The sequence below is a fragment of the Bufo bufo genome, chromosome 8, assembly GCF_905171765.1.
Source record: "Bufo bufo chromosome 8, aBufBuf1.1, whole genome shotgun sequence".
In the NCBI taxonomy this organism is placed as follows: Eukaryota; Metazoa; Chordata; class Amphibia; order Anura; family Bufonidae; genus Bufo; species Bufo bufo.
The window spans coordinates 203,369,242-203,396,621 of NC_053396.1; the positions used below are offsets into that span (position 1 = coordinate 203,369,242).

At 41.1% G+C, this 27,380-nt stretch overlaps 2 protein-coding genes across 3 annotated transcripts; both read left to right on the forward strand.

Annotated features, from left to right (window-relative positions):
* The first annotated feature begins 6,437 nt into the window (after positions 1-6,437).
* LOC120977533 (uncharacterized PPE family protein PPE13-like) lies at positions 6,438-7,739 on the forward strand. The gene is made up of 2 exons (XM_040405522.1): positions 6,438-7,102; positions 7,710-7,739. The coding sequence occupies exons 1-2, from the start codon at positions 6,463-6,465 to the stop codon at positions 7,721-7,723; spliced, it is 654 nt and encodes a 217-aa protein (XP_040261456.1). The 5' UTR covers positions 6,438-6,462; the 3' UTR covers positions 7,724-7,739.
* Positions 7,740-13,040: 5,301 nt separating this feature from the next.
* Positions 13,041-25,518, forward strand: LOC120977819 (glycine-rich cell wall structural protein-like). Of its 2 annotated transcripts, XM_040405944.1 has the most exons (10): positions 13,041-13,191; positions 18,555-18,614; positions 19,128-19,190; positions 19,704-20,201; positions 20,361-20,597; positions 20,864-20,920; positions 21,628-21,777; positions 21,811-21,945; positions 23,438-23,516; positions 25,147-25,518. In XM_040405944.1, the coding sequence occupies exons 1-9, from the start codon at positions 13,131-13,133 to the stop codon at positions 23,476-23,478; spliced, it is 1,302 nt and encodes a 433-aa protein (XP_040261878.1). In that variant the 5' UTR covers positions 13,041-13,130; the 3' UTR covers positions 23,479-23,516; positions 25,147-25,518. The 2 variants fall into 2 exon arrangements, with proteins under 2 accessions (XP_040261878.1, XP_040261877.1); XM_040405943.1 differs by having other exon boundaries at positions 19,704-20,597.
* Positions 25,519-27,380: the final 1,862 nt, after the last annotated feature.

The following is a 27,380-nucleotide window of genomic DNA, read 5'->3' on the forward strand; positions in this document are numbered from 1 at the left end:
GGGAATTTTTTGGGGAGATTTTGGCGCTGAAAGGGCATGCCAGACATTAGCTGGGATCTTACAGCAACCTCATCCTTCAATTTGGCTACCGTCACGTCAGTAGAGGTAGTCCGTTTCTTGAAGGCCTTGATCTCAGCATAAGACTGAGTCAACTGAGCCTCAATCTCCTCCTTCTGCCTCTGCAGCTCTACCAACTGTGACTCTATACTAGCCACCTGCATATCTCAGTCAACGGTAGACTGTACATTCTCTGCCAGCTGTGCCCGCAGTGCCGAAACCTGGTTCAAATTACTGGCACAGCACTGGCAATGAATTGTCGGAGGAATTGTCTCTGTTGACCGAGACACCAGCGCAACATGCTTTGGCTTGCAGATGCTATCCTCAAATGTATGTACAAGTTTGGCTAGCATCTGAAGCCGTTTGGTTGCCTTATTCAATACCGTCCTTTTGTCATAACTTCAAGCCTGTGCTAACAAATCGGACCACAGCATTTCTGCTGACTAACAAGTGGTGGGGAGGATGGGGTTAAATGTGCTGTGTTTAGCTAGGTGTTGCAGTGTTGAGAAGTCCATACTCACGTTTTGTTGAGAAACCATCTTCTCTGGAGCTGACATTTCCTGTCCTTGTTGCTTCTCCCGACCAGCCAGACTTCTTCTAATCAACTCCAATGGAGATGGTTCTCTCAAAGTGACGGCATGCAACGACTTCTTCAGTGGATGCTCACATATGTGTTCGAGGTTCGTAAAAGGCAACTAAAAATTGTTAAAATCCAAAAATACTAAGATTTTAGGTTCTCTGCTGTAGAGATTGCTCTGTGTTCAGCTCTGTTTGAAAAAAAAAATGCCTAGCGGTGGGCCTGGCTCGCCAATGTTAAAGGGAATTAATTATTGGTATTTTGGGTAATCTCAACACTTAATATTCATAAATAGGCGTGAGTCGTCTATTGATGACTCCGCCTATTTATACTATAAATACAAACTAACTAGCTATCTTCCTTGGTTGCACTTACACTTTCCATGAACTACATGCGTTCACTATGTTATATACTATGGCGCCTACCAAAAATACTATACACTGTATTATACATAGTAACATAGTAACATAGTATATAAGGCTGAAAAAAGACATCTGTCCATACAGTTCGGCCTGTTATCCTGTAAGTTGATCCAGAGGAAGGCAAAAAACCCCTGTGAGGTAGAAGCCAATTTTCCCCACTTAAGGGGGAAAAAATTCCTTCCCGACTCCAATCAGGCAATCAGAATAACTCCCTGGATCAATGACCCCTCTCTAGTAGATATATCCTGTAATATTATTACACTCCAGAAATACATCCAGGCCCCTCTTGAATTCCTTTATTGTACTCACCATCACCACCTCCTCAGGCAGAGAGTTCCATAGTCTCACTGCTCTTACCGTAAAGAATCCTCTTCTATGTTTGTGTACAAACCTTCTTTCCTCCAGACGCAGAGGATGTCCCCTCGTCACAGTCACAGTCCTGGGGATAAATAGATGATGGGAGAGATCTCTGTACTGACCCCTGATATATTTATACATACTAATTAGATCTCCCCTCAGTCGTCTTTTTTCTAAAGTAAATAACCCTAATGTTGATAATCTTTCAGGGTACTGTAGTTGCCCCATTCCAGTTATTACTTTAGTTGCCCTCCTCTGAACCCTCTCCAGGTCTGCTATGTCTGCCTTGTTTACAGGAGCCCAGAACTGTACACAGTACTCCATGTGTGGTCTGACTAGTGGTTTGCAAAGTGGCAGGACTATGTTCTCATCACGGCATCTATGGCCCTTTTGATGCAACCCATTATCTTATTGGCCTTGGCAGCAGCTGCCTGACACTGGTTTGTACAGCTTAGTTTGCTGTTTATTAAGATTCCTAGGTTCTTTTCCATGTCAGTGTTACCGAGTGTTTTACCATTTAGTATGTACGGGTGACTTGCATTATTCCTTCCCATGTGCATAACCCTACATTTGTCAGTGTTAAACCTCATCTGCCACTTCTCTGCCCAAGCCTCAAATCTATCCAGGTCCCTCTGTAGCTGTATATTGTCCTCTTCAGTCTTAATTACTTTAAACAGTTTAGTGTCATCTGCAAAAATTTATATTTCACTGTGCAAGCCTTTTACAAGATCATTAATAAATATATTGAAGAGAATAGGGCCCAATACTGACCCCTGAGGTACGCCACTAGTGACAGTGACCCAATCTGAGTGTGTACCATTAATAACCACCCTCTGTTTTCTATCACTGAGCCAGTTACTTACCCACATACAGACATTTTCTCCCAGTCCGAGCATTTTTATATACTAACCTTTCATGCGGTACAGTGTCAAATGCTTTGGAGAAGTCCAGATATACGACATCCATTGATTCGTAAGTCTAGAACTTACCTCCTCAATTAGTTTGACATGACCGATCCCTCATGAAGCCATGCTGATATGGCGTTATTTACTTATTTTCATTGAGGTACTCCAAGATAGCATCTCTTAGAAAACCTTCAAACAGTTTACCCACAACAGATGTTAAACTTACCGCCTATAGTTTCCGGGGTCTGTTTTTGCACCCTTTTTGAATATTGACACCACATTTGCTATGCGCCAATCCTGTGCAACACTCTCTGTCAGTATAGAGTCTGTAAATATCAGAAATAAGGGTCTGGCTATGACATTACTTAATTCTCTTAGGATACGGGGGTGTATGCCATCTGGCCCTGGCGATTTGTCTATTTTAATCTTTTTAAGTCGCTGTTGTACTTCTTCCTGGGTCAGACAGGGCACTTTTAATGGGGAATTTACTTTTACATTCTGCATTTCATCTGACAGTTTATTTTCCTCAGTGAATACAGTGGAGAAAAAAATATTTAATAGCTTTGCTTTCTCCTCGTCGCTCTCTGCAACTCCCCCCTCATTGCTCTGTAGAGGGCTGACACCTTCAGATTTATACTTTTTACCATTTATATAATTGAAGAACATTTTAGGGTTAGTTTTGCTCTCTTTGGCAATTAATCTCTTGGTCTCTAGTTTGGTGTCTTTTATTTGTTTTTTACATATTCTATTTTTTTCCTTATAGTTTTTCAGTGCTTCCTGGCTACCCTCCTGTTTTAGTGATTTAAATGCTTTCTTTTTGTCATTTATTGCATTCTTTACAGTTCTATTTATCCACATTGGTTTCTTCTTGTTCCTTAACCTTTTATTCCCATAAGATATGTACCTCTCACAATTAGATTTTAGGATGCTTTTAAAAATATCCCATTTTGTGGCGGTATTTCTATTTTTGAGTGCTTTGTCCCAGATAGTTAGGCCTATGGCCTCTCTTAGTTGGCTAAAGTTTGCTTTTTTGAAGTTTGGTAATTTTGTTCCTCCCTGTAGAAATGCTCGTTTGAAGGATAATTGGAAGGTTATTACTTTATGGTCACTATTTCCCAGGTGTCCCTCGAACTGCACATCTGTTGTTCTGTCAGGTCTATTGGTTAATACTAAGTCCAGTATGGCCGTCCCTCTAGTCGGGTCCTGAACCATTTGGGAAAGGTAATTGTCTTTGGTTATTGCCAAGAACCTGTTTCCTTTATGAGATGTACTGGTTTCAGTTTCCCAGTATATATCTGGGTAGTTGAAGTCCCCCATAATAACGACCTCATTATGATTTGAAGCCTCGTCTATCTCGTTTAGTAGTAGATTTTCTGTGGACTCTGGTTTATTAGGTGGTTTATAGTAAACTCCTATTAGTAATTTATTATTATTTTTGCCTCCATGTATTTCTACCCACAGTGAATCCACATGTTCATGTCCCTCACTTATATCTTCTCGGACTGTGGGCTTTAGACAGGACTTTACATAAAGGCAGACCCCTCCACCTCTCCGATTTTGACGATCCTTTCTAAAGAGACTGTAAGCCTGTACATTAACTGCCCAGTCATAGCTATCATACAGCCATGTTTCAGTTATTCCCACTATGTCATAGTTCTCCTCACACATCACGAATTCCAGTTCACCAGTTTTATTAGTCAGGCTTCTGGCATTAGTATACATACAATTAAGAGGTTTATGTATATTTTTTACCCTACACCTTTCCTTCTGAAATGTTCTAGTCCCTCCTTCCATTCCTCACCCAGTCCCATTAACTTGCCCCCGGTCTCTATCTGCACTATCTTCCTATAACGTAATTACCCTCCCCCAGTCCCTAGTTTAAACACTCCGTCAACCTTCTAGCCATCTTCTCCCCCAACACAGCTGCCCCTTCCCCATTGAGGTGCAGCCCATCCCTATAATAGAGCCTGTAGCTGACAGAGAAGTCGGCCCAGTTCTCCAGGAACCCAAAACCCTTCTTTTCTACACCAGTTCTTGAGCCACTTGTTAACCTCCCTAATCTCCCACTGCCTTTCTTGTGTGGCTCATGGTACAGGCAGTATTTAGGAAAACACTACCTTTGAGGTCCTTGCCCTAAGCTTGTGACCTAAATCCCTGAAATCATTTTTAAGGACTCTCCACCTTCCTCTAACTTTGTCATTGGTTCCGATATGGACCATGACCGCTGGGTCTTCTCCAGCCCCTCCCAGTAATCTGTCAACCCAATCCGCGATGTGTCGAACTCTAGCGCCAGGAAGACAACACACTGTTCAGTGATCACGGTCTTTGTGACAGATTCCCTTTTCTGTACCCTAGTAATAAAGTATATTTATTAACACAATAACAAGTTTACAGTCTAATTAGCGCTATAATTATATATATTTATATCAAAGGATATATAAATATATATACTTATAGTCGCACACAGTAATATATAACAACACTACAATACACCTAAACTACGCTACACACAGTACAATACACAATTTCACCCCACAAATCTACCTAAAAATACATTTACTCACACACACTATTAGCATCAGCCCACCCAACCTGGCTACACACTGTCTCTATGGGGTTAAACACAATAGTGGCACTGCAAGGGTCAATACCTGCAGGCCATGGATATAAATAGTTAACCTGGGGTTGCAGGGCACTGCAAGGGTTAATCAGGGAACAGGATGGCTCTGCCAGGGTTAATACACAGCAAGGGGTATGGCTAGGTGGAATGCTGGGAAAGGATGGCACTGCAAGGGTTCAATGCAATTCCAGGGCAATAGGATGATTCCAGCAGGTGTTAATATTCCTGTTCTACTCCCCACATCTAAGACAACCTCAGCAGGGGTCCTGTGGGCTGGTATGCTGGGGTGCAGGGCTGCAAGGGTTTTGGGGTTCATGGGCAGGGAGTAGGGGTTAATGCTGGGGCAACTCTGCAGGACAGGGATACTCAGCCATATGATGCCTCCCCCTCCAGCTGCTCGGTCCTCCAGCGCAGCGCTGCCTCTTCCTGAGCACTGCTGCTCTGTCTGAGCGCTGCCTGTGCTCTCCTCTCTGGGAAGGGCTGTGGGGGTTAACTGCTCTGAGCACCGGCTGCTCTCTCCTACTGGGGCTGGTCAGGTCCTTCTCTCCTGCTCCGCTAGCGCAGTGCAGCCTGGCTCATGGCTGCCTGCACTCTCTTCTTATCGGGGGTGTCCGGGATTCTGTTTTGGAGCATAGCACTGCTGGGATATTTAAACCTGGCTGCGCTCGCTCCCATTTTCCTGGGCTGCAGGCGTGCCTCGCACGTCTGCAGCCGAGTACACGTAGGCTGGTGCGGTGATATGACGTCGCCGCACCAGCCCGCGCATCTCGGCGCGCGCTTCCAGGCGGGGGATGATTTGGCAGGGGAGCCCTTTTTTCTCCTGCCTTTGTAGTGTAGAACGTCTCCAGCACTGCCGGAGGTGTCATTAAAGGGCAGAAGATCTATTGATCCCCTGTCCTTTGAAGTGACCGAAACTGGACATAATTGTCCATTTATCGGCACCTCACCCCTGCAGGCACTGGTATTCGCCTGTAGGAGGATTATTCAGCTTGGGGGGGTACCCGCGCTTGGGGACAGCATATTGGCCGCATTTCAGGATAATAAGTATATATAGATGCATGTAATAACAGGGCATACATACATATATACAGTACAGACCAAAAGTTTGGACACACCTTCTCATTCAAAGAGTTTTCTTTATTTTCATGACTATGAAAATTGTAGATTCACATTGAAGGCATCAAAACTATGAATTAACACATGTGGAATTATATACATAACAAACAAGTGTGAAACAACAGAAAATACCTCGGTTCACGAACGCTTCTGTTCACGAACAACTCGGTTCACGAACAGAAAAGTTCATAAAAATATGCTCCGGTTCACGAACTCCGCCTCGGTTCACGAACAGGAGCCGCGGCCATTTTAATGCTATTTCCAGGCTGTCACATGGTCGTCACTTCCTGTAGGAAGATCGTGGAGAGAATAAGAGACACAGAAAGAAGTACAGTACTGTGAGTACTCTGCAAACATTGGTGTGGTTTTTAGCACATACAGTACTGTACAGTTCACTGGACACCCAATATGGCTCCCAAGAAGCATAGTGGAAAGAAGAAAGTGCGGAGCAGCAATGAAGGTGACAAGAACAGCAATGCAGGTGACAATGTGCAAAGTGGAAATGCAAGTGACAATGTGCAAAGTGGAAATGCAAGTGACAATGTGCAAAGTGGAAATGCAAGTGACAATGTGCAAAGTGGAAATGCAGGTGACAAGAATGTGCAGCGCAAGCATGGTGGCAAAAAGAAAGTGCAGAGCAGCAATGAAGGTGACAAGAACAGCAATGCAAGTGACAATGTGCAAAGTGGAAATGCAAGTGACAATGTGCAAAGTGGAAATGCAGGTGACAAGAATGTGCAGCGCAAGCATGGTGGCAAAAAGAAAGTGCAGAGCAGTAGTAAAGGTGACAGCAAGGTTGTGAAGAAAATAACCATTGAGCTGAAGAAGGAAATTATAGAAAAGCATGACCGTGGTATTCGTGTGACTGATCTGGCCTCGGAGTACAAGATGGCAAAGTCAACAATCTCAACTATTCTGAAAAACAAAGCCGCCATCAAAGGAGCTGATGTTGCAAAAGGAGTAACAATGTTAACCAAGCAGAGGACGCAAGTGCTGGAAGAGGTGGAAAAACTTTTGTTGGTGTGGTTGAATGAGAAACAGCTGGCAGGTGATAGCGTTAGTGAAGCTATGATTTGTGAGAAAGCCAGGAAATTGCACAGTGATTTACTGCAAAGAAGCCCCTCTACAAGTGCAGCAAGTGACGAATTTAAAGCCAGTAGGGGGTGGTTTGAAAAATTCCGCAGGAGAAGTGGCATCCACAGTGTGATTAGACATGGTGAGGCTTCCAGTTCTGACAAGGCCGCAGCAGAAGCCTACAAGTTAGACTTTGCGGAATTCATGAAGACAGAAGGATACGTCCCTCAACAAGTTTTCAACTGTGATGAAACAGGGCTCTTCTGGAAAAAAATGCCGAACAGAACCTATATCACGCAGGAGGAAAAGGCACTACCAGGGCACAAGCCCATGAAGGACAGATTGACCCTTTTGCTGTGTGCCAATGCAAGCGCCGATCTGAAAATTAAACCACTACTGGTGTACCATTCTCAGACCCCTCGTGCATTTAGGCAACAAAATGTGAACAAGGCCAGACTGCCCGTCATGTGGAGAGCCAATGCCAAAGCTTGGGTCACAAGGCAATTGTTTATGGAATGGCTGCACGAGGTGTTTGCACCCACCGTCAGAAAATATCTTTCTGATAACCAGCTGCCTGAAAGGTGCCTTCTTCTGATGGACAATGCCCCGGCACACCCTCCAGCCTTGGTGGATGATATGGATGCTGAGTATGACTTCATCAAGGTGAAGTTCCTCCCCCCCAACACAACACCACTTCTGCAGCCCATGGACCAGCAAGTCATCTGCAACTTCAAGAAGCTGTACACAAAGGCGCTCTTCACTAGGTGTTTTAATGTCACTGAAGAGACGTCCTTGACTTTGAAAGACTTCTGGAAGAAACATTTCAATGTTGTCCACTGCATTAACCTTATTGACAAAGCCTGGGAAGAGGTCACTCCCCGAACCCTAAATTCAGCCTGGAGGAAACTGTGGCCAGAATGTGTCGCTGAACGTGAACATGACTTTGAAGGGTCTGATGCAGAGGTAGTGGAGGAAATTGTGTCCATGGGCAAGAGTATGGGTCTGGACGTTGATGGTGCTGATGTGGAAGAGCTTGTTGAGGAACATAGGGAGGAGCTGACCACGGAAGAACTTTCTGAACTCCACAGTGAGCAGCAGAAGGCACTTCTTGAGGAGCATTCCACTGAGGAAGAGGAAGAAAGGGAGGAGGTTAGCAGTGATGCCATAAAATCCATTATGCAAAAATGGAATGAGTGCCATGATTTTTTTGAAAAGCACCACCCCAACATAACTGTCGTGAACAGAGTGCTAAATCTTATGAATGATAATGTGGTCTCTCATTTCCGGAGGGTTATGCAGCACAGGAAAAGACAAGTGACATTGGACAGATTTTTCAGAAAAACTGAGCCTGCAGCTAGGAGACAAAGGAGAGAGGAAACCCCTGAAGGCGATCCCCCTGATGTCCTTATGGAGGGGGACTCTCCCTCCAAACAATAACTGCCTCCCACCTGCCTTCCTCCATGCCAGAAGTCATCTCAAGCAAGGGTAGTGTCCTCTCTTTATACATTACTATACTGTACTAATGTGTATTGTAATTTGTTTCATATTTTTGTGCTTCAAAAACACCCAAAAAAAGGTCAGCACGGATTAACCGGATTTACATTGAACCCTATGGGAAAATGTGCCTCGGTTCGCGACCAATTCGGTTCGCGACCAGAGTCAGTTCACGAATTAAGTTCGTGAACCGAGGTATCACTTGTATGTCATATTCTAGGTTATTCAAAGTAGCCACCTTTTGCTTTGATTACTGCTTTGCACACTCTCGGCATTCTCTTGATGAGCTTCAAGAGGTAGTCCCCTGAAATGGTTTTCACTTCACAGGTGTGCCCTGTCAGGTTTAATAAGTGGGATTTCTTGCCTTATAAATGGGGTTGGGACCATCAGTTGCGTTGAGGAGAAGTCAGGTGGATACACAGCTGATAGTCCTACTGAATAGACTGTTAGAATTTGTATTATGGCAAGAAAAAAGCAGCTAAGTAAAGGAAAACGAGTGGCCATCATTACTTTAAGAAATGAAGTTCAGTCAGTCAGCCGAAAAATTGGGAAAACTTTGAAAGTAAGGGCTATTTGACCATGAAGGAGAGTGATGGGGTGCTGCACCAGATGACCTGGCCTCCACAGTCACCGGTCCTGAACCCAATCGAGATGGTTTGGGGTGAGCTGGACCGCAGAGTGAAGGCAAAAGGGCCAACAAGTGCTAAGCATCTCTGGGAACTCCTTCAAGACTGTTGGAAGACCATTTCAGGGGACTACCTCTTGAAGCTCATCAAGAGAATGCCAAGAGTGTGCAGAGCAGTAATCAAAGCAAAAGGTGGCTATTTTGAATAACCTAGAATATGACATATTTTCTGTTGTTTCACACTTGTTTGTTATGTATATAATTCCACATGTGTTAATTCATAGTTTTGATGCCTTCATAGTCATGAAAATAAAGAAAACTCTTTGAATGAGAAGGTGTGTCCAAACTTTTAGTCTGTACTGTATATATATATATATATATATATATATTCAAATCTCACCATTCCCTCTACAGTGTGTGTGTCTATGGTATACATATGACATATGGTAATTGGATAACTATTTATATTAGAAGGATTAAGGGTGCGGTACATACTGCAGGGGATGTATTGTTGGCTACAGGACACGAGGTTACCTCTCAGGAGTCTTCTTGTGCACTTTTTAAGCTGATTAAGCAAATACTTTTGCAATATATAAATGATGGGAGACAGAAATGAGTATATAAAAACAACTCAATATATAAAAAAAAATGAAAATATTAATCAAAATGAATAAGAATAAAAACTATATTATGCATAGTTCGGATTAATAAAGGATTTTTTTTTAACAAAATTTTATTTTTATTGCACTATATAACATTACAACAAAAAGAAACAAAAACAACTCTTTACACTCCACCAGGTTTGCCAATGTCCAGAAATTCCTGGACAGTCTGTAAAAATAGGGAACTTTTTTCAGCGTCTGTAAAAAAAACAAAAAACAAATCTATGATTTTGAGCGGGTCATTGTGATTGTAATTATCATCTTTTTATAGCTCATTCTAAAGACTGATAATGCATTCATATCAGTATACCGAGCGTGAGACATGTTTTACTTAGAATCCTTATCATTCATTGTTGTTTTCAAATTTGTCCATAAAAATTTTGGCTATCCGTGATTTTTAAATAAGTTGTCCAGAAAAAAGAAAAATTCTGATTGGCAACCCTACAGCCCATGAGCAAGAAATAGAATGAGAAAAAAAGAAAAAAAGGACATAGATATGGAAAAAAAACACATAAAAAGTAGAATCTTTTGGATAGAATGCAAAATACATGTTTGAAAAAATAAAATAAAATTTATATAATCGACAATAAAATGTATAAAAAATTTAGTAATCAAAGTAAATCATTTACTGTGACCATATAAAGTGTATTGACTTTACAAAAAAGAGAAATAATTTTATACACAAATACAGGGAGAATGTGGTGAATAAACTACGTACAAAAAATTATGTTCAGATGATTCAGGAACAGGTAATATAATGATTCAATAAGAGACAAATGCAACACGGAGACGATCAGTATCACACAGACTAAAAAGATGAATAATAAAATGAAGACTCCCCTCCCCCTCCTCAGCCCCATAACAAATTTTAAACTCAAAGAGAAATAATAAATGAATACATAAAATGGGTTAAGAAGAAACTAAACAATTCAAATCTAAAAAATAATACAAAAATAAACAAAATAGAAAAAATACCATCTAAAGATAGATAGATAAGAAATGACCACCTGGACCATAAGAAACCCTCATTCGAAGCACAACTGCTTTCATACACTGCAGTAGCTTGTTTGCTACTGACCTCTAATCATCACCAAGAGCGCCTGCACTGGTGCCGCGAGAGAGCCCATTTTAGGCATGAACAGAAAACAGTGGTGTTCGGTAATAAAAGCTGGTTTTGCCTTGGTACTGATGATGACCACATCAGATTTCACAGAAGGGCTGGAGAGCAGCTACTGTCACTATGCATAGTACGGAGAAACAGGACCAACACCAGCGGGTGTGGGGTGCCATTAGCTACCTACCATGGCTGTTCCCGTATGGTATTTGTGGAGGAGACATTGACCATCCTTCAGTATGTCCAGGACATCATGGAACCAGTCCTACTTCCTTTTTTGACTCAGTGAGGAGATGTGGTGTTCCAACAAGATAACACCACCACACACTGCCTCAGCTACACAACAGGCTCTTCAGGGTATCCAGCAGCTTCCTTGGCCAGCTCGTTCACCAGGCCTTTCCCCTATTAAGAATGTCTGGGACTAGATGGGGTGACGGATCTCCCATGTAGAGTTGCCAACAACCACCTTGTCTGAACTATGGCTCTAAGGCAGGGATGCCCAACCTGCGGCCCTCCAGATGTTGCAAAACTACAACTTCCAGCATGCCTGGACAGCCTACAGCTATTAGAGCATGCTGGGAGTTGTAGTTTTGCAACAGCTGGAGGGCCGCAGGTTGAGCATGCCTGCTCTAAGGTGAAAGAGCTTGGAATGACCAAGGAGGATCTCCAGCATCTGTATGACTGCTACCTGCCAGAGGGGCAGCCTGTATCACAGCAAGGTGAGATGTCACCCGTATTAATGTGACCCTCCCTCAACATATACCCTGCTACAGAACCCAAAATAAAGGGGCTTCACCTTGGTTATGTGATCATTGACCGAACACCACCAGCAGATAATACTCCTGTAGATAGGGATAGATAGATAGATAGATAGATAGATAGATAGATAGATAGATAGATAGATAGATGATAGATAGATAGATAGATAGATAGATAGATAGATAGATAGATAGATAGATAGATAGATATGAGATAGATAAATAGAAATAGATAGATAGATAGATAGATAGATAATAGATAGATAATAGATAGATAATAGATAGATAGATAGATAAATAGATAGATAGATAGATAGATAGATAGATAGATAGATAATGGATAGATAATAGATAGATAATTGATGGATGATGATAGATAGATAGATAGATAGATAGATAGATAGATAGATAGATAGATATGAACTAGATCAGGGGTAGGCAACCTTCGGCACTCCAGCTGTTGTGAAACTACAACTCCCAGCATGCATACTTGCTCTGCTCTTCTAAGAACTCACATAGAAATGAATGGAGCATGCTGGGAATTGTAGTTTCACAACAGCTGGAGTGCCGCAGATTGCTGACCCCTGAGCTAGATAGAAAGACAGATAATAGATATTAGATGGATAGATATGAGCTAGATGGATGCAAAACTTTAAAAAAGCTAATTAATAAAATGGATAAAGAAGAAATAAAAATAATTCAAATTAAATCAAATCAAAATTAATTTAAGAAGTAGACTAAGAGGAGACAACAGAAAGAAAAAAAAAAAAGAAAAAAGTAAAGTAAAGCAATAAACAAAGAAGAAAACATTACTATAGAAGAAACATAAAACAATGTTACAATAGTAGAATAACACAAAGTTGCACAAAAGAATAAAAGAAGAAGCGCACTGATCTACAACTTAATATGATCTACAAACTGCTTAAAAACAAAATATGCAAAAAAAATAAGTCACCGAAACTGAATGTTCTGTTAGGGATGATAAGACTGACACTAAGTAAGGCAGATTGATAGAGAAGGAAGGTGGGATAGGGATGCAGGAGAAGACAAGGAGGGGGAGAAGATGGCACCAGTAGGCAGGGTGAATCACAGGAGTTCCCACCCTACAACTGATGGTTAGGTGTTCTGGGACTGAATAAAAGTAGAGCCATAAACAGTCGCACCCATGGGTGTCAGCTCCCTGTGAGCCTCTCACACCCTCATGAGGCATGCTTTGTCAGGCTCATCCCAGGATACAAGCCAAACCAACAGATGTAAGATCTCCTCCCACTGAGCCGTCTCTATATATGATACTGACTTGGTGAGGAAGAGATCCTGTGATCAGAAACAGGGGACCTCCAAGCACCAGGATGAGCAGGTCTGGTCCCATCCGGGCCCTCCTGTGCTGGACGGCTGTGCTGTGTGTCTGCAGTAAGTATTATAAGATATAGGATATAATTCACATATAAGGAGGGGGAGCATATACAAAATATCACATAATGATAGTCCTGTTCATCCAGCTCACCCTTCCTCAGACATAACTGTTTACGTGTTTATTAACTTTTTATTTTTTTACTGTAATTATTATATTTTCTTAGCACACAATATTTATTTTATTGTAATCTATGCTGTTACTATAATGCTAAGCAAATATTTAAATTCAAATTATTATTTTATTATTTTTTATTAAAAAAAAATAATTTTTTCTTATCAAGCAATTGTTCAAAAATTATTTTCTTATTTTTTATTTCATATACCGGTATTTATTGTATTTTAAGAAGGAAATTGTTCAAAAATTATTTTCTTATTTTTCTTTTGGAATCCATTGAGTCCAATGACTCATTTGATCATTATACCAAAAAAAAAACAAAAAAAAAACTGCACCTATTGTATTCAGAATATTCCATTGCCTGTAATTAATTTAGCAAAAATATTGTGACAATCACTTTTATTATTATTATTATTATTATTCCAGCACAAATAATTAGATTTTTTAATGGTTCCTTCCTTACTTTCACACACATATTATACAATTTTTATATAGTCTGGACACAGAATTTGAGATTGTATAAATGTGTTTTATACATATTATTTTGCAGTTATCGCATTTTGCCATATCAATAAATAGATACAGACCAGTTAAAATTTGGCACATTAACTCTACAGAGACATGACACAAAACTTGTGCAAATAATGATAGGGAGTGCCACCAAGTGGACAGAAGCTCTGGTCCTCTGTCCATGGTCCTGAGTTGATGGTCTTGTGTTAAGGATACTTTCACACTTGCTGCAGAGGATTCCGGCAGGCAGTTCCGTCGCCGGAACTGCCTGCCGGATACGTCAAAGCGTATGCAAACTGATGGCACTTGTCAGACGGATCAGGATTCTGATCCATATGACAAATGCATTGAAATGCTGGATCCGTCTCTCCGGTGTTTTTTCGAAAAACGGATCCGGCATTTTTTTTTTCACATTTTTGGCGGTCTCAGCATGCGCAGACCGCAATGCCGGATACGTTTTACCCGAACACTCGTGGCCGGATCCGGCATTTATGCATTTCAATGTGAAAAAATGGCGGATCCGGCATTCCGTCAAGTGTTCCGGAATTTTGGGCGGTATTATCTCCGTCCTGAAAAGGCAAAAAGACTGAACTGAAGACATCCTGATGCATCCTGAACGGATTGCTCTCCATTCGGAATGCATGGGGATAAAACTGATCAGTTCTTTTCCTGTATAGAGCCCCTAGGACGGAACTCAATGCCGGAAAAGAAAACCGCTAGTGTGAAAGTAGCCTAAGGCTCCAACTACAGTAGGTGAAGAGCCCCAGCACATACCCCTGCATGTCTGGCCATTACCCTAGGAATACACTGAGGCACACAACTTGCAGGCAGTTGTATTGGGGGTGCAACAGTTGTACCACACCAAGTTAGGATATGAGGATTCAAAGTACATGGAGCGACTTGCTTCAAGGTATCCAAGCTGCATGAGATGACTTGCTTCAAGGTATCTAAGCTGCATGAAGTGCTTGCTTCAAGGTATCTAATCTGCGTGAGATGACTTGCTTCAAGGTATCTAAGCTGCGTGAAGTGCTTGCTTGTAGGCAATTAAGCTACGTGAAGTGCTTGCTTGAAGTTATCTAAGCTGCGTGAAGTGCTTGCTTGAAGGCATCTAAGCTACGTGAAGTGCTTGCTTGAAGGTATCTAAGCTATGTGAAGTGCTTGCTTGAAGGTATCTAAGCTACGTGAAGTGCTTGCTTGAAGGTATCTAAGCTACGTGAAGTGCATGCTTGAAGGTATCTAAGCTGCGTGAAGTGCTTGCTTGAAGGCATCTAAGCTACGTGAAGTGCTTGCTTGAAGGTATCTAAGCTATGTGAAGTGCTTGCTTGAAGGTATCTAAGCTACGTGAAGTGCTTGCTTGAAGGTATCTAAGCTACGTGAAGTGCTTGCTTGAAGGTATCTAAGCTACGTGAAGTGCTTGCTTGAAGGTATCTAAGCTACGTGAAGTGCTTGCCTGAAGGTATCTAAGCTACGTGAAGTGCTTGCTTGAAGGTATCAAAGTTGTCTAAAGTGACTTGCTTCAAGCCAAGCTTCTCTAACTTAAATTAGGGAGTGTATAGTGCCCCTTCCACACTAAAGTGCCAATTTGACTTGCTAAGCTCATGTGGACACATCTGATGTACCTTTGGGATGACTTGTTTTAAGGTTTCAAGGTTGCATGAAGTGATTTTCGTTAAGGTTTAAAAGTTGCATAAACTAATTTTCATTAAGGTTTCAAAGTTGCATGAAGTGACTTGCTTTAAGGCAGGGATGCCCAACCTGTGGCCCTCTAGCTGTTGCAAAACTACAACTCCCAGCATGCCAAGACAGATTTATGCAGGTTAAGCATCCCTGCATTAAGGTATCAAAGTTGCATGAAGTGACTTGCTTAAAGTCATGCCTCTCTTAGACCAGCTTAAATTACGGGATCTACAAATAAGCGTGTGCATAGGTGCAATTGTCCCTTCCACAACCAAGTGCCAACTGGACTGGCTGAGCTCATGTGAATATGATCCTACGCATGAGTCCTCTTGGTACTTCTGACTGAGATAATGGTCAGAACATCTCACACCACAGTTGCTGGAAACGATGAAGGGCGGTTTCCTAATATTTGCTTAGGCAGCAAATTATTGATACAAGGGTGTGATGGGGCGTGTAACAGCAGCCACGATGATTGAGTTATGGGTTACATCGCAGGACGGTCCTTATATAATATCATTTGAATACCTCATTGTCTTATGTAATATTAGCCCAGAAGGGAAGGCAGGTGCAGTTTTTAACCATTTCCGCCCTGTGGTTCATTTCATACACGGCCCTCACTGAGCTACATGTATATAATATACGACGCAGTAATGATGGGCTTTGTAAATACTTGTGGGGATATATCTACAGCACCCGGATGATGGTAGTAGGTCATGACTAGTGAGACTAAAATTGCTTTATTTAGCTGCTTGATTTTTCTGACTTTCAGGTCTGAAATTAAATTTATAAAATTAGAGCAAATTTTTCATATTTTATTTATTTACTAAATGTTCCATGATTTATTTAAAGCTTTATTATTATTTTTCCCAATGTTCCCTTCTAGGGAACATGACAAAAATTACAAACTGAAGGAATGATTAAGAATAAATGAAAAAATATATATAATACCTATATTAAAATAACATAAAATGTCCAGTTGAAAAAAAAAAAACGAAAAATCAAAAATTCATCTTTTTCCGTCTTACTAATTTTATATGATTTATATAGCTTTATGATTTTTCCCAATTCTTCTTCTGAACATTAGGCATAAAAACACACGAATAAAGTGGAGTTTAAAATAATAAAACTATTAATAAAAGTCCAGTCTTCCTTATTCATAACTATAGCTCCAAAACTGTATAAAAAAAATTGTCAGTTTTTTCGTTGTCGTACTAATTTTACATGATAAGCGTGACATTAGAATTTTTCCAAAATTTGTCTTCTGATTTTTGAGGAACATGTGGCATAAAAAGCAAACTAAAAGAATGATTAAGGACAATAAAAAAAGAATACAAATATTAATAATAAATAACAAAAATGTCCAGCTGCCTAAAAATTGCCAAAAATTAGAATCTGTCAGTTTTGTTGTTTTTGTCTACTAATTTTACATGATTAAGAATAATAAAATATAATAATCATGTTAATAAAAATAACAAAAATTGCCAGCTGCCTAAAAATTTGAGACTGTCAGTTTTGTTATTTTTGTCTTTGTATTTGTGCATAGTATGATTGGCAAAACATTAAAAATGGAATTAAAAATAAAAATAAACAAAAATAAAATAATATTATTCATAAAAGTCCAGTCATCCTTAGTTATATCCATAGGTCCACAAATGTACTGAAAAAATATATATATAAACTGTTAGTTTTGTTGTTTTTGTCAGAATTTTGCATGATTTCCAAAGATATGCATTAAAAGATCCAAAATAATATAAAAATAATAAAATAGTAATAAAATCACAAAAAAAATAAGCAACAATCTAAATCGGCAAGTAAAGGGTCAAAAACTTTTTTTTTTTTAACACTCTGGTCTAAAGGAACCTGTCAGGATAATTGCAGCACTTGATGGATCACTTTCATTGCCGGGTACAGAATGTCAGGAAACCAAAATCCACAATTATTTGGGACACAACAGGGAGGTTCCATGGAGAGAAGCTGGTTATTGTGTCGTGTTTTATGTGACAGGTTCTAGATTAACAGATATTATCAGACTTTTACAGAAAATAGTACAATATATATACAGTACAGACCAAAAGTTTGGACACACCTTCTCATTCAAAGAGTTTTCTTTTTTTTTTTATGACTATGAAGGCATCAAAACTATGAATTAACACATGTGGAATTATATACATAACAAACAAGTGTGAAACAACTGAAAATATGTCATATTCTAGGTTCTTCAAAGTAGCCACCTTTTGCTTTGATTACTGCTTTGCACACTCTTGGCATTCTCTTGATGAGCTTCAAGAGGTAGTCCCCTGAAATGGTCTTCCAACAGTCTTGAAGAGACATTCCCAGAGATGCTTAGCACTTGTTGGCCCTTTTGCCTTCACTCTGCGATCCAGCTCACCCCAGACCATCTTGATTGGGTTCAGGTCCAGTGACTGTGGAGGCCAGGTCATCTGGCGCAGCACCCCATCACTCTCCTTCATGGTCAAATAGCCCTTACTTTCAAAGTTTTCCCAATTTTTCGGCTGACTGACTGACCTTCATTTCTTAAAGTAATGATGGCCACTCGTTTTTCTTTACTTAACTGCTTTTTTCTTGCCATAATACAAATTCTAACAGTCTATTCAGTAGGACTATCAGCTGTGTATCCACCTGACTTCTCCTCAATGCAACTGATGGTCCCAACCCCATTTATAAGGCAAGAAATCCCACTTATTAAACCTGACAGGGCACACCTGTGAAGTGAAAACCATTTCAGGGGACTACCTCTTGAAGCTCATCAAGAGAAGGCCAAGAGTGTGCAAAGCAGTAATCAAAGCAAAAGGTGGCTACTTTGAAGAACCTAGAATATGACATATTTTCAGTTGTTTCACACTTGTTTGTTATGTATATAATTCCACATGTGTTAATTCATAGTTTTGATGCCTTCAGTGTGAATCTACAATTTTCATAGTCATGAAAATAAAGAAAACTCTTTGAATGAGAAGGTGTGTCCAAACTTTTGGTCTGTACTGTATATATGTACAAATATGTAAAGCCAAATACTTCATGTAAGTTTTCATCTTGGCAGATGCTGCTCCACAACAGAAGTATTGCAGGAGCCCAAGCTACAAACCAAGCGGTTCCTCAGGTAAATTATGTGTAATACTAGTATTATAACAAAATATTGTCCAGTGAAAAACATGTCACATAGACAGACAGACAGATAATAGATAGATAGATAGATAGATATGAGATAGATAGATAGATAGATAGATAGATAGATAGATAGATAGGAGATAGATAGATATGAGATAGATAGATAGATAGATAGATAGATAGATAGATAGATAGATAGATAGATAGATAGATAGATAGATAGATAGATAGGAGATAGATAGATAGATAATGGAAGATAGATAGATAGATAGATAGATAGATAGATAGATAGATAGATAATAGAAAGACAAATTGATAAATATAAAATGAAATAGATGTATAAACAGATAGATGTGAGATGGATATTAGATAGATAGATAGATAGATAGATAGATAGATAGATAGATAGATAGATAGATAGATAGATAGATAGATAATCATGTATATGCTTAGTATATTATAATTATCCCCTTACCACTGTTTTCTCTTTTTTCACTTCCTGCAGATCCCCTGGCCTCATTCCCTGTGTGTGATGGGACACCAGGCTACATCCAGGTTTCTTCTGCTAGTGGGTATTCTAGAGATATCTGGCAGAGCCTTGCACGACATACATAATATCAGTTGTTCCTAGTTATCTAGATAATGCCTCCAATATTATGATGATATGCTATTGACGTTGAAATGGGTGGTATAGGGTGAAGATATACACAGACTCAGACAGGGATCTAACAGTCTAATGAAGCCCCAAAGACCAGTGGCATCTCATTCTAGGTCTAGGATTTATACTCCAATCAAATGCAGAATTCAGCAGGAATAATTACATCAGGAATAATTAAACCTAAATGCTACTGGCTACAAGTTGTAGATAACATTCCAGACACTGAAACAGCAGGGGATAACGCCATATAGTCTGGGAGCTACTAGAAAAAATTGTGAATGCAGCTTGGTATGAAGGTTAGAAGAAGGTCACCGAAATAAGCTATCTGCAAAGGTCCACAAGATAATAAGACTTCAGGAATATGTTTGAGTAATTGTTAAGGTACGAAGGATCCCTTCACAGCCTTTGCTTTGGTTCTTGCAGGTCAGTCTGGGTCCATGAGTGGTGGAAGCAGCTCCCAATCTCTGCAAGCCAATATTCAACACACGGTTATCCAAGGAGGCAGCATGCAAAGTAGTAGTGGCACCTGGGCATCTGGTGGAGGTGGTGGTGGAGGAGGAGGAGGAGGATATGCCCAGGGCAGTTCTGGAGGAGGAGGAGGAGGAGGATATGCCCAGGGCAGTTCTGGAGGAGGAGGTGGAGGAGGAGGAACATCACAAATTTTTGTTGCAGGAGGTGGAGGCACAGGGGGTAGCTCTTCCCATCTAAACTCTGTCGGTATGGGATCAGGAAATGTCATCCCACCACGTGGCGTTTCTATTATCCACAGCAGTTCCTCTTCGTCTTCTGGTTCAAGTAGTGGTGGTTCATATTCAGCAGTTGGAGGAGGGACTGGTTCATCTCAACAAAATGCTATAAATCACGGAAACGTGAAGATTTCCCAAGGAACTGGTGGAGGTTCATTTGGCCAGAGTTCTGGAGGTTCATTTGGCCAGAGTTCTGGAGGAGGTTCACTTGGCCAGAGTTCTGGAGGAGGTTCATTTGGCCAGAGTTCTGGAGGAGGTTCATTTGGCCAGAGTGCTGGAGGAGGTTCATTTGGTTCAAGTTCTGGAGGAGGATCATTTGGTCAGAGTTCTGGAGGAGGATCATTTGGTCAGAGTTCTGGAGGAGGTTCATTTGGCCACAGTTCTGGAGGTTCATTTGGTCAGAGTTCTGGAGGAGGTTCATTTGGTCAGAGTTCTGGAGGAGGCTCATTCTCTGGAGGAAGTGCAGGCTCTGGCCAGCCAAACCGTGGTGGTAGTATCGTTGTTGTTGGAGGCTCTTTCGGCACTGGCTCCATATCTAGCGGTAGTTCCTCAAGCTCTTACAAGCTACCAGGTAAATATAGAAACAAAATAATAACTTATAGTTTTTATAGTGATTTAATAAGAATAAACCACATTCCGGTATTTGTTCACCTCTGTAAAGACGTTGGCCAAGGCCTTCACAATCATAGCTGTTAATCCAGTTGTCTCCTTCAGTGATTTCTCTATACATCCCTAGTGGAGTTGCTGTTAAAGCCTTTGCATTGCCTTGGCTACATCAATTTATGTTTTTTTGATTTACTGATTTTCTATTTAATGGTTTTGTTCTTTTTTTTCCAGCAAGCATAAAACCAGAAGATGTTCCCGTGTCCCCAGGATGTAATAAAAACGGACAAAGTAAGAATCACATTTAGGATCTTTAGAGGCTGAGGGATCTGATTCAAATCAATACAGTTACCAAGTAACTAGCAGCAAAAATGAGTGTAGACCAACAGAAGATGTATACAGATCAGCCCCCTAGTGGTGGAAAAATGTAGCCAACATTTTTAAACAATGGATGGAAGTGTGTAAAGGACAAATGGTCTGTAATTAACGTGGTTGGCCCACAATATTTATTACCTAGCCACAAGATGGATGATAAATGTATGATCACTGGCAGTTCTGACTGCACGGATCCCCGCTGATCACAACAGCAGGGGTCCAAGGGTTTCCTGTGTGAATGGAGCTATAGTGTGCCTGTGTGACCACCGCCTCACAAACTTCTATGAGACTTCTGGAGAAGCTGAGCACTGTACTTGGCAGTCCTGTAAACAGAACTGAGCTGTGGTCACGCATGCACACTACAACTCCAGTCACACAGGGGACTGGTCAACCCCAATTCTCGCGATTAGTGGGGATCCCAACGATGAGACCCACAGGATACGTGATTGATGTTGGTCTTGAACCAAACCCTTTAAGAAATATAGCACTGGAGCTTTATCAAGTAGGTTAAGAAAGTGCCCTGATTTTCCCTTCTGCTGATTCCTTTTATAGTTGGGACTATACTGCTAAAACAGAGGTCCGTTCAACACAAGATAAATCACTGATTCTGAATCTCTTTACAGCCGGTCAAGGATCCAACCAAGTTGGAGGGACTGGAAATACTGGTGGAACAGGCGGAGGGTTCGGCCAGATCTCACAAACCCATGGCGGAGGTTCAGGAGGAACTGGTGGTGGTGGTGGAGGAGGAACAGGTGGTGGTGGTGGAGGAGGAGGAACAGGTGGTGGTGGTGGAGGAGGAGGAACAGGAAACATTGGAGGAGGATTCTCACAGATCTCCCAAAGCCATAGCGGAGGTTCTAGTGGAGGATCAATTCATCAAGGTACTGGAGGAGGCACAGGCGGTGGAAGCTTCTCCCAACAATCCCAGAGTCATAGCTCAGGTAAGGAAAAAAAGGGAACACTGTAATATCTCATGATGCCATGATTTATCAGATTACCTTCTGCATAAAATACAGCAATACAGAAGTGTTTTACTTATACTGGGTGTTGTAGTTTCTCAGCAAGGAAACAGGATATCATAACGGCTTAGTGGTTATTATAGCTGTCTTGCAGCAATAGAACCAGTATACTTCTCATGTACTGATCCCGAGTTACACCTTGTATTATACTCCAGAGCTGCACTCACTATTCTGCTGGTGGAGTCACTGTGTACATACATTACATTACTTATGCTGTAGTGATCCTTAGTTACATCCTGTATTATACTCCAGAGCTGCACTCCCTATTCTGCTGGTGCAGTCACTGTGTACACACATTACATTACTTATCCTGTACTGATCCTGAGTTACATATTGCATTGTACTCCAGAGCTGCACTCCCTATTCTGCTGGTGCAGTCACTGTGTACACACAATGCATTACTTATCCTGAGTTACATATTGTATTGTACTCCAGAGCTGCACTCACTATTCTGCTGGTGGAGTCACTGTGTACATACATTACATTACTTATCCTGAGTTACATATTGCATTGTACTCCAGAGCTGTACTCACTATTCTGCTGGTGGAGTCACTGTGTACATACATTACATTACTTATCCTGAGTTACATATTGCATTGTACTCCAGAGCTGCACTCCCTATTCTGCTGGTGGAGTCACTGTGTACATACATTACATTACTTATCCTGAGTTACATATTGCATTGTACTCCAGAGCTGTACTCACTATTCTGCTGGTGGAGTCACTGTGTACATACATTACATTACTTATCCTGAGTTACATATTGCATTGTACTCCAGAGCTGTACTCACTATTCTGCTGGTGGAGTCACTGTGTACATACATTACTTATCCTGTACTGATCCTGAGTTACATATTGCATTGTACTCCAGAGCTGTACTCACTATTCTGCTGGTGGAGTCACTGTGTACATACATTACATTACTTATCCTGTACTGATCCTGAGTTACATATTGCATTGTACTCCAGAGCTGCACTCACTATTCTGCTGGTGCAGTCACTGTGTACACACATTACATTACTTATCCTGTACTGATCTTGAGTTACATATTGCATTGTACTCCAGAGCTGCACTCACTATTCTGCTGGTGCAGTCACTGTGTACACACATTACATTACTTATCCTGTACCGATCCTGAGTTACATCCTGCATTACTTTCCAGAGCTGAATCCACCATTCTTCAGACCTCAAAGATGAAATCTCATAGCATTCTCTGCTAATATGGTGACTGTACATGTGCAGTAAAGTAAAGTAACTGTCGTCAGAAATGCAATTAGGGGTGTGTCTGTCAACAAGCTTGTTGACTGTTTCTAATGGCAATCAGCAAAACCAAAATTAGCCAGTGCTGGAAATATATATACTGTATACATGATGGATAAATAGTAAGGAGATGTTTTTGTATCTTTGCATACAGGTTCTATACAAAAACAAATTCCCCAGTCCCAGTCAGGCTGATGAATCTATGATGGAGCGTGTAATTGGTCATTAAAGAGGTAAGGTTGTGGGGTCCACAGCTCAAAGGGATGAGGGCAACCTGGGGAGAGGGCTGAAAATTATAGTAAGGGGGCCAAGTAAACATTTTTGCGTTTGATAATCTGCTCCATAGTTTCTGCAGACCCCATTGAAATGATAGAGACAGTTGCAGATATTTCCGCTGTGTGTGAATATACCCGTATACAGGTGAAACTCGAAAAATTTGAATATCGTGCAAAGTTCATTTATTTCAGTAATGCAACTTAAAAGGTGAAACTAACATATGAGACTCATTACAGGCAAAGCGAGATATTTCAAGCCTTTATTTGTTATGATTTGGATTATGGCTTACCGCTTATGAAACCCCCAAAGTCACAATCTCAGGAATCCTTTGCTCAGGGGGTATGGATTAATTAGCTGATTAGAGTGTAATATTTGGAGCCTAGAATATTGAACCTTTTCACAATATTCTAATTTTAAGTTGTAATAATGCATCTCCTTTTAAGTTGCATTACTAAAAATAATAAACTTTTGCACGATATTCAAATTTTTTGAATCTGTTGGTAGAGGTCTGATCACTAGGACCTTCCCCAATCTAGAGAGAAGGACAACTAGCTTATGTAAAAATTCCCAATAGCGCTATACTTCCCTCCTGCGGTATCGCAGTAGGACCGCAACGTAACTGCCACGCTAATGTGGTAAAGAGACTAATAGTAACTGTGGTATCACTGTTACTTTTAGTCCCTAAAGAGAAGGACGTCTTCCTTAACATATCAGAGATAGGCCTCATTCACACTGCTGTAATTTAACGTATCTAATAGGTCTGCAAGACCTGGACCTCTCACAATTCAAGTGAACCAAATCTAGATCTCCATAGACCGATCGGTTTGCTTAGATCACAAGGGCCTTGTTGGATCCTTGTCGATCTTCTGACACTTACAGGGACCCTAAATATGGACATATATTTTAGATAGCAAACAGTCGACTTTCCTAATCTCCATGTACATACAGGCTCAGCCAAGCTTGCATGGGTTCTGATTGGGGAATAGCCATTGGCAGAAACCTCTGGTGGTGGCTTAGCACTGGTGGGCATGCTGAAATACAACTGCCTGATACTTCTCTGCCCATGAAGGAGAGTCGAGGGGCCTCCACACAAATTACAAGGCTAGCTGGTTCTGCCAACAATCAAATGTGTATGTCAGCTTAACCTTACGGCTGTCCAAATGAGGTCCTGGGGACAGTAGTAAAAGCATTTTCTCACCAACCTTGTATACATAGGTAGTGGACTATCAAAAAGGAGAAAACCCCCTACATACCTGCCCTTTAGTTAAAAAGTTCAAATGGGCAATGAAGCATACAATTAGTCATGTACGATGAGAGGCAGGAGAGACATATATTTTGTCTATCCTGCTTCTCCATTAGAAGACCTCCAAGTAACTGCCTTTTAATCAGATAACTTCATTGCTAATGGGATATACTTTATAAATATCAGTACTAGGGATGACACTGTGCATCGAGCGCCCAAGGGCATTGAAGAGCAGGGTGCTAGACTAAAGTGACAACCAGGTCAACCAAATGAAAACAACCACCCGAAACTGCCTGATCGTGCAGATTCTGATCATTCTAATAATGACATCTTTTACTTCACAGGACACGGCTCCTTGATCTGCCGCTGGTCGCCATGTGCACTTTTTTTTATTATAAATAAGTCCAGACAGAATTTGTATATATTTATTTTTGTACCGATCCTCCCTCACGTCCCCTAGTAGTGTTTCCTGCAAATATACGGTATTGCCATCATGACGTGTCTAGATGGTCTCATCGATGACAGGTTCTTCTCACGTGTAGATTCAGGACTTTTTTTTTTTCCCTCCTCCTCCTCCAGCCCACTAAACAAGCTCCTACCGAGAGCATTTTGTGCCAGAGTGTGTTTGTGTAATTCTTTGTTTAAAAAAAAAATTTGAAAAAATTAAATGTGAACTTGTGTTTTTCATATGTGCAATAAAACCTGCAAAGGACGTGTCAAAGTGCTGTTGTCTTACTGTAGGATTTATGTATCTGCTTAAAGGTATTGGCTGTCAGCTCCAAGGTCGGACAAGACCTTTGGGGTCCTCCCCTGAACATTAAAAAAAACAACAAAAAAAAAAACAACACTCTCCTGGCCACAGACCCGATGCTGTTCCATTCCTGGCCACCTCCAGTGCCAGCAGGACCAGGAAGCTGCTTGGTCCCATGACCACTGCTGCCAATCACAGGCCTTCAGCAGTACCACTGAAGCCACTGTGACCACTAAGGTCCATGACTGGCCAAGCTTCTTCTCAGTCCTGCAGGCACCAGATGCAGCCAAGAATGAAGCAGTGGTGAAATCGCAGTATGTTCAGGAGGACAGGGGAGGACCTTTCAGAACAGTCCATAAATATGCACAATATAAAATAACACTATAATACAGAAGGTGGGTTCTCCAGAAGTAGATCCCTATTTACCCGACATGGAGCTCAAAATATATATTGCAATTAGTGTTCAACAATGAGGGGCAGGAGAGACACTCCTGTCTCCCCAAAAAGTGAAAGCCCATATTTATCTGACTGTTGGTCAAATAACTCAATTAGGTAATGAAGATCATATCAGGGGAGACAATAGACTTGGCTCCTCTGACAACAGAAGCCGAAATGGGAAAAAAATATCACAACCAGTTATAAAGAGTGAAAGGCAGGGGAGGCAAAGATTTTGTATCTCCTGCCTCCCCAAAAGGTCCACATGTGTCTGACATGTGTTAGTCAAAGAACTTAATTGGCCAATGAAGACCATGACTACGGATAGAGAAAGACGTGACAATAGACTTGCCTCCTCTGCCTGTCTGACAAGAGAAGTTCAAATGGGCAAAAAAGATAACAATCAGTGGTAACAACGAGAGGCAGGAGAGACAATGATTTTGTCTCCTGCCTTTTCAAAAAGGAGAAGGCACATACAGTGCTGCCCATAATTATTCATACCCCTGGCAAATTTAAGACTTAAAGAGGACCTTTCACCGATTATTACACTATGAACTAAGTATACAGATATGTAGAGCGGCGCCCGGGGATCTCACTGCACTTACTATTATCCCCGGGCGCCGCTCCGTTCTCCTGCTATGTCCTCCGGTATCTCCGGTCACTAAGTTATGGTAGGCGGAGTCTGCCCTTGTTCTTCTGTAGCGCTGGCCAATCGCATTGCAGAGCTGACAGCCTGGGAGAAAATAACCTCCCAGGCTGTGAGCTCTGCGCTGCGATTGGCCAGCGCTAGAGCAGAACAAGGGCAGACTCCGCCTACCATAACTTAAGGGACTGAAATCTCCGCCTACCATAACTTAGTGAGCGGAGATACCGGAGGGCATAGCGGCAGAACGGAGCGGCGCCCAGGGATAATAGTAAGTGCAGTGAGATCCCCGGGCGCCGCTCTACATGTCTGTATACTTAGTTCATAGTGTAATAATCGGTGAAAGGTCCTCTTTAAAGTTACTTTTATTCAACCAGCAAGTAATTTTTTGACGGGAAATGACATGGGTGTCTCCCAAAAGATAATAAGACGATGTACAAGAGGTATTATTGTGGAAAAAAAACCATTTCTAAGCTTTTATTTACATTTGAGCAAAAAGTGTCCAATCCAAAATTATTCCTACCCTTTTCAAAAATCAATAGAAAAGCCTTTATTGGCTATTTCAGCAACCAAACGCTTCCTATAATTGCAGACCAGCTTTTTGCATGTCTCCACAGGTATTTTTGCCCATTCATCTTTAGCAATGAGCTCCAGATCTTTCAGGTTGGAGGGTCTTCTTGCCATCACCCTGATCTTTAGCTCCCTCCACAGATTCTCAATTGGATTCAAGTCTGGACTCTGGCTGGGCC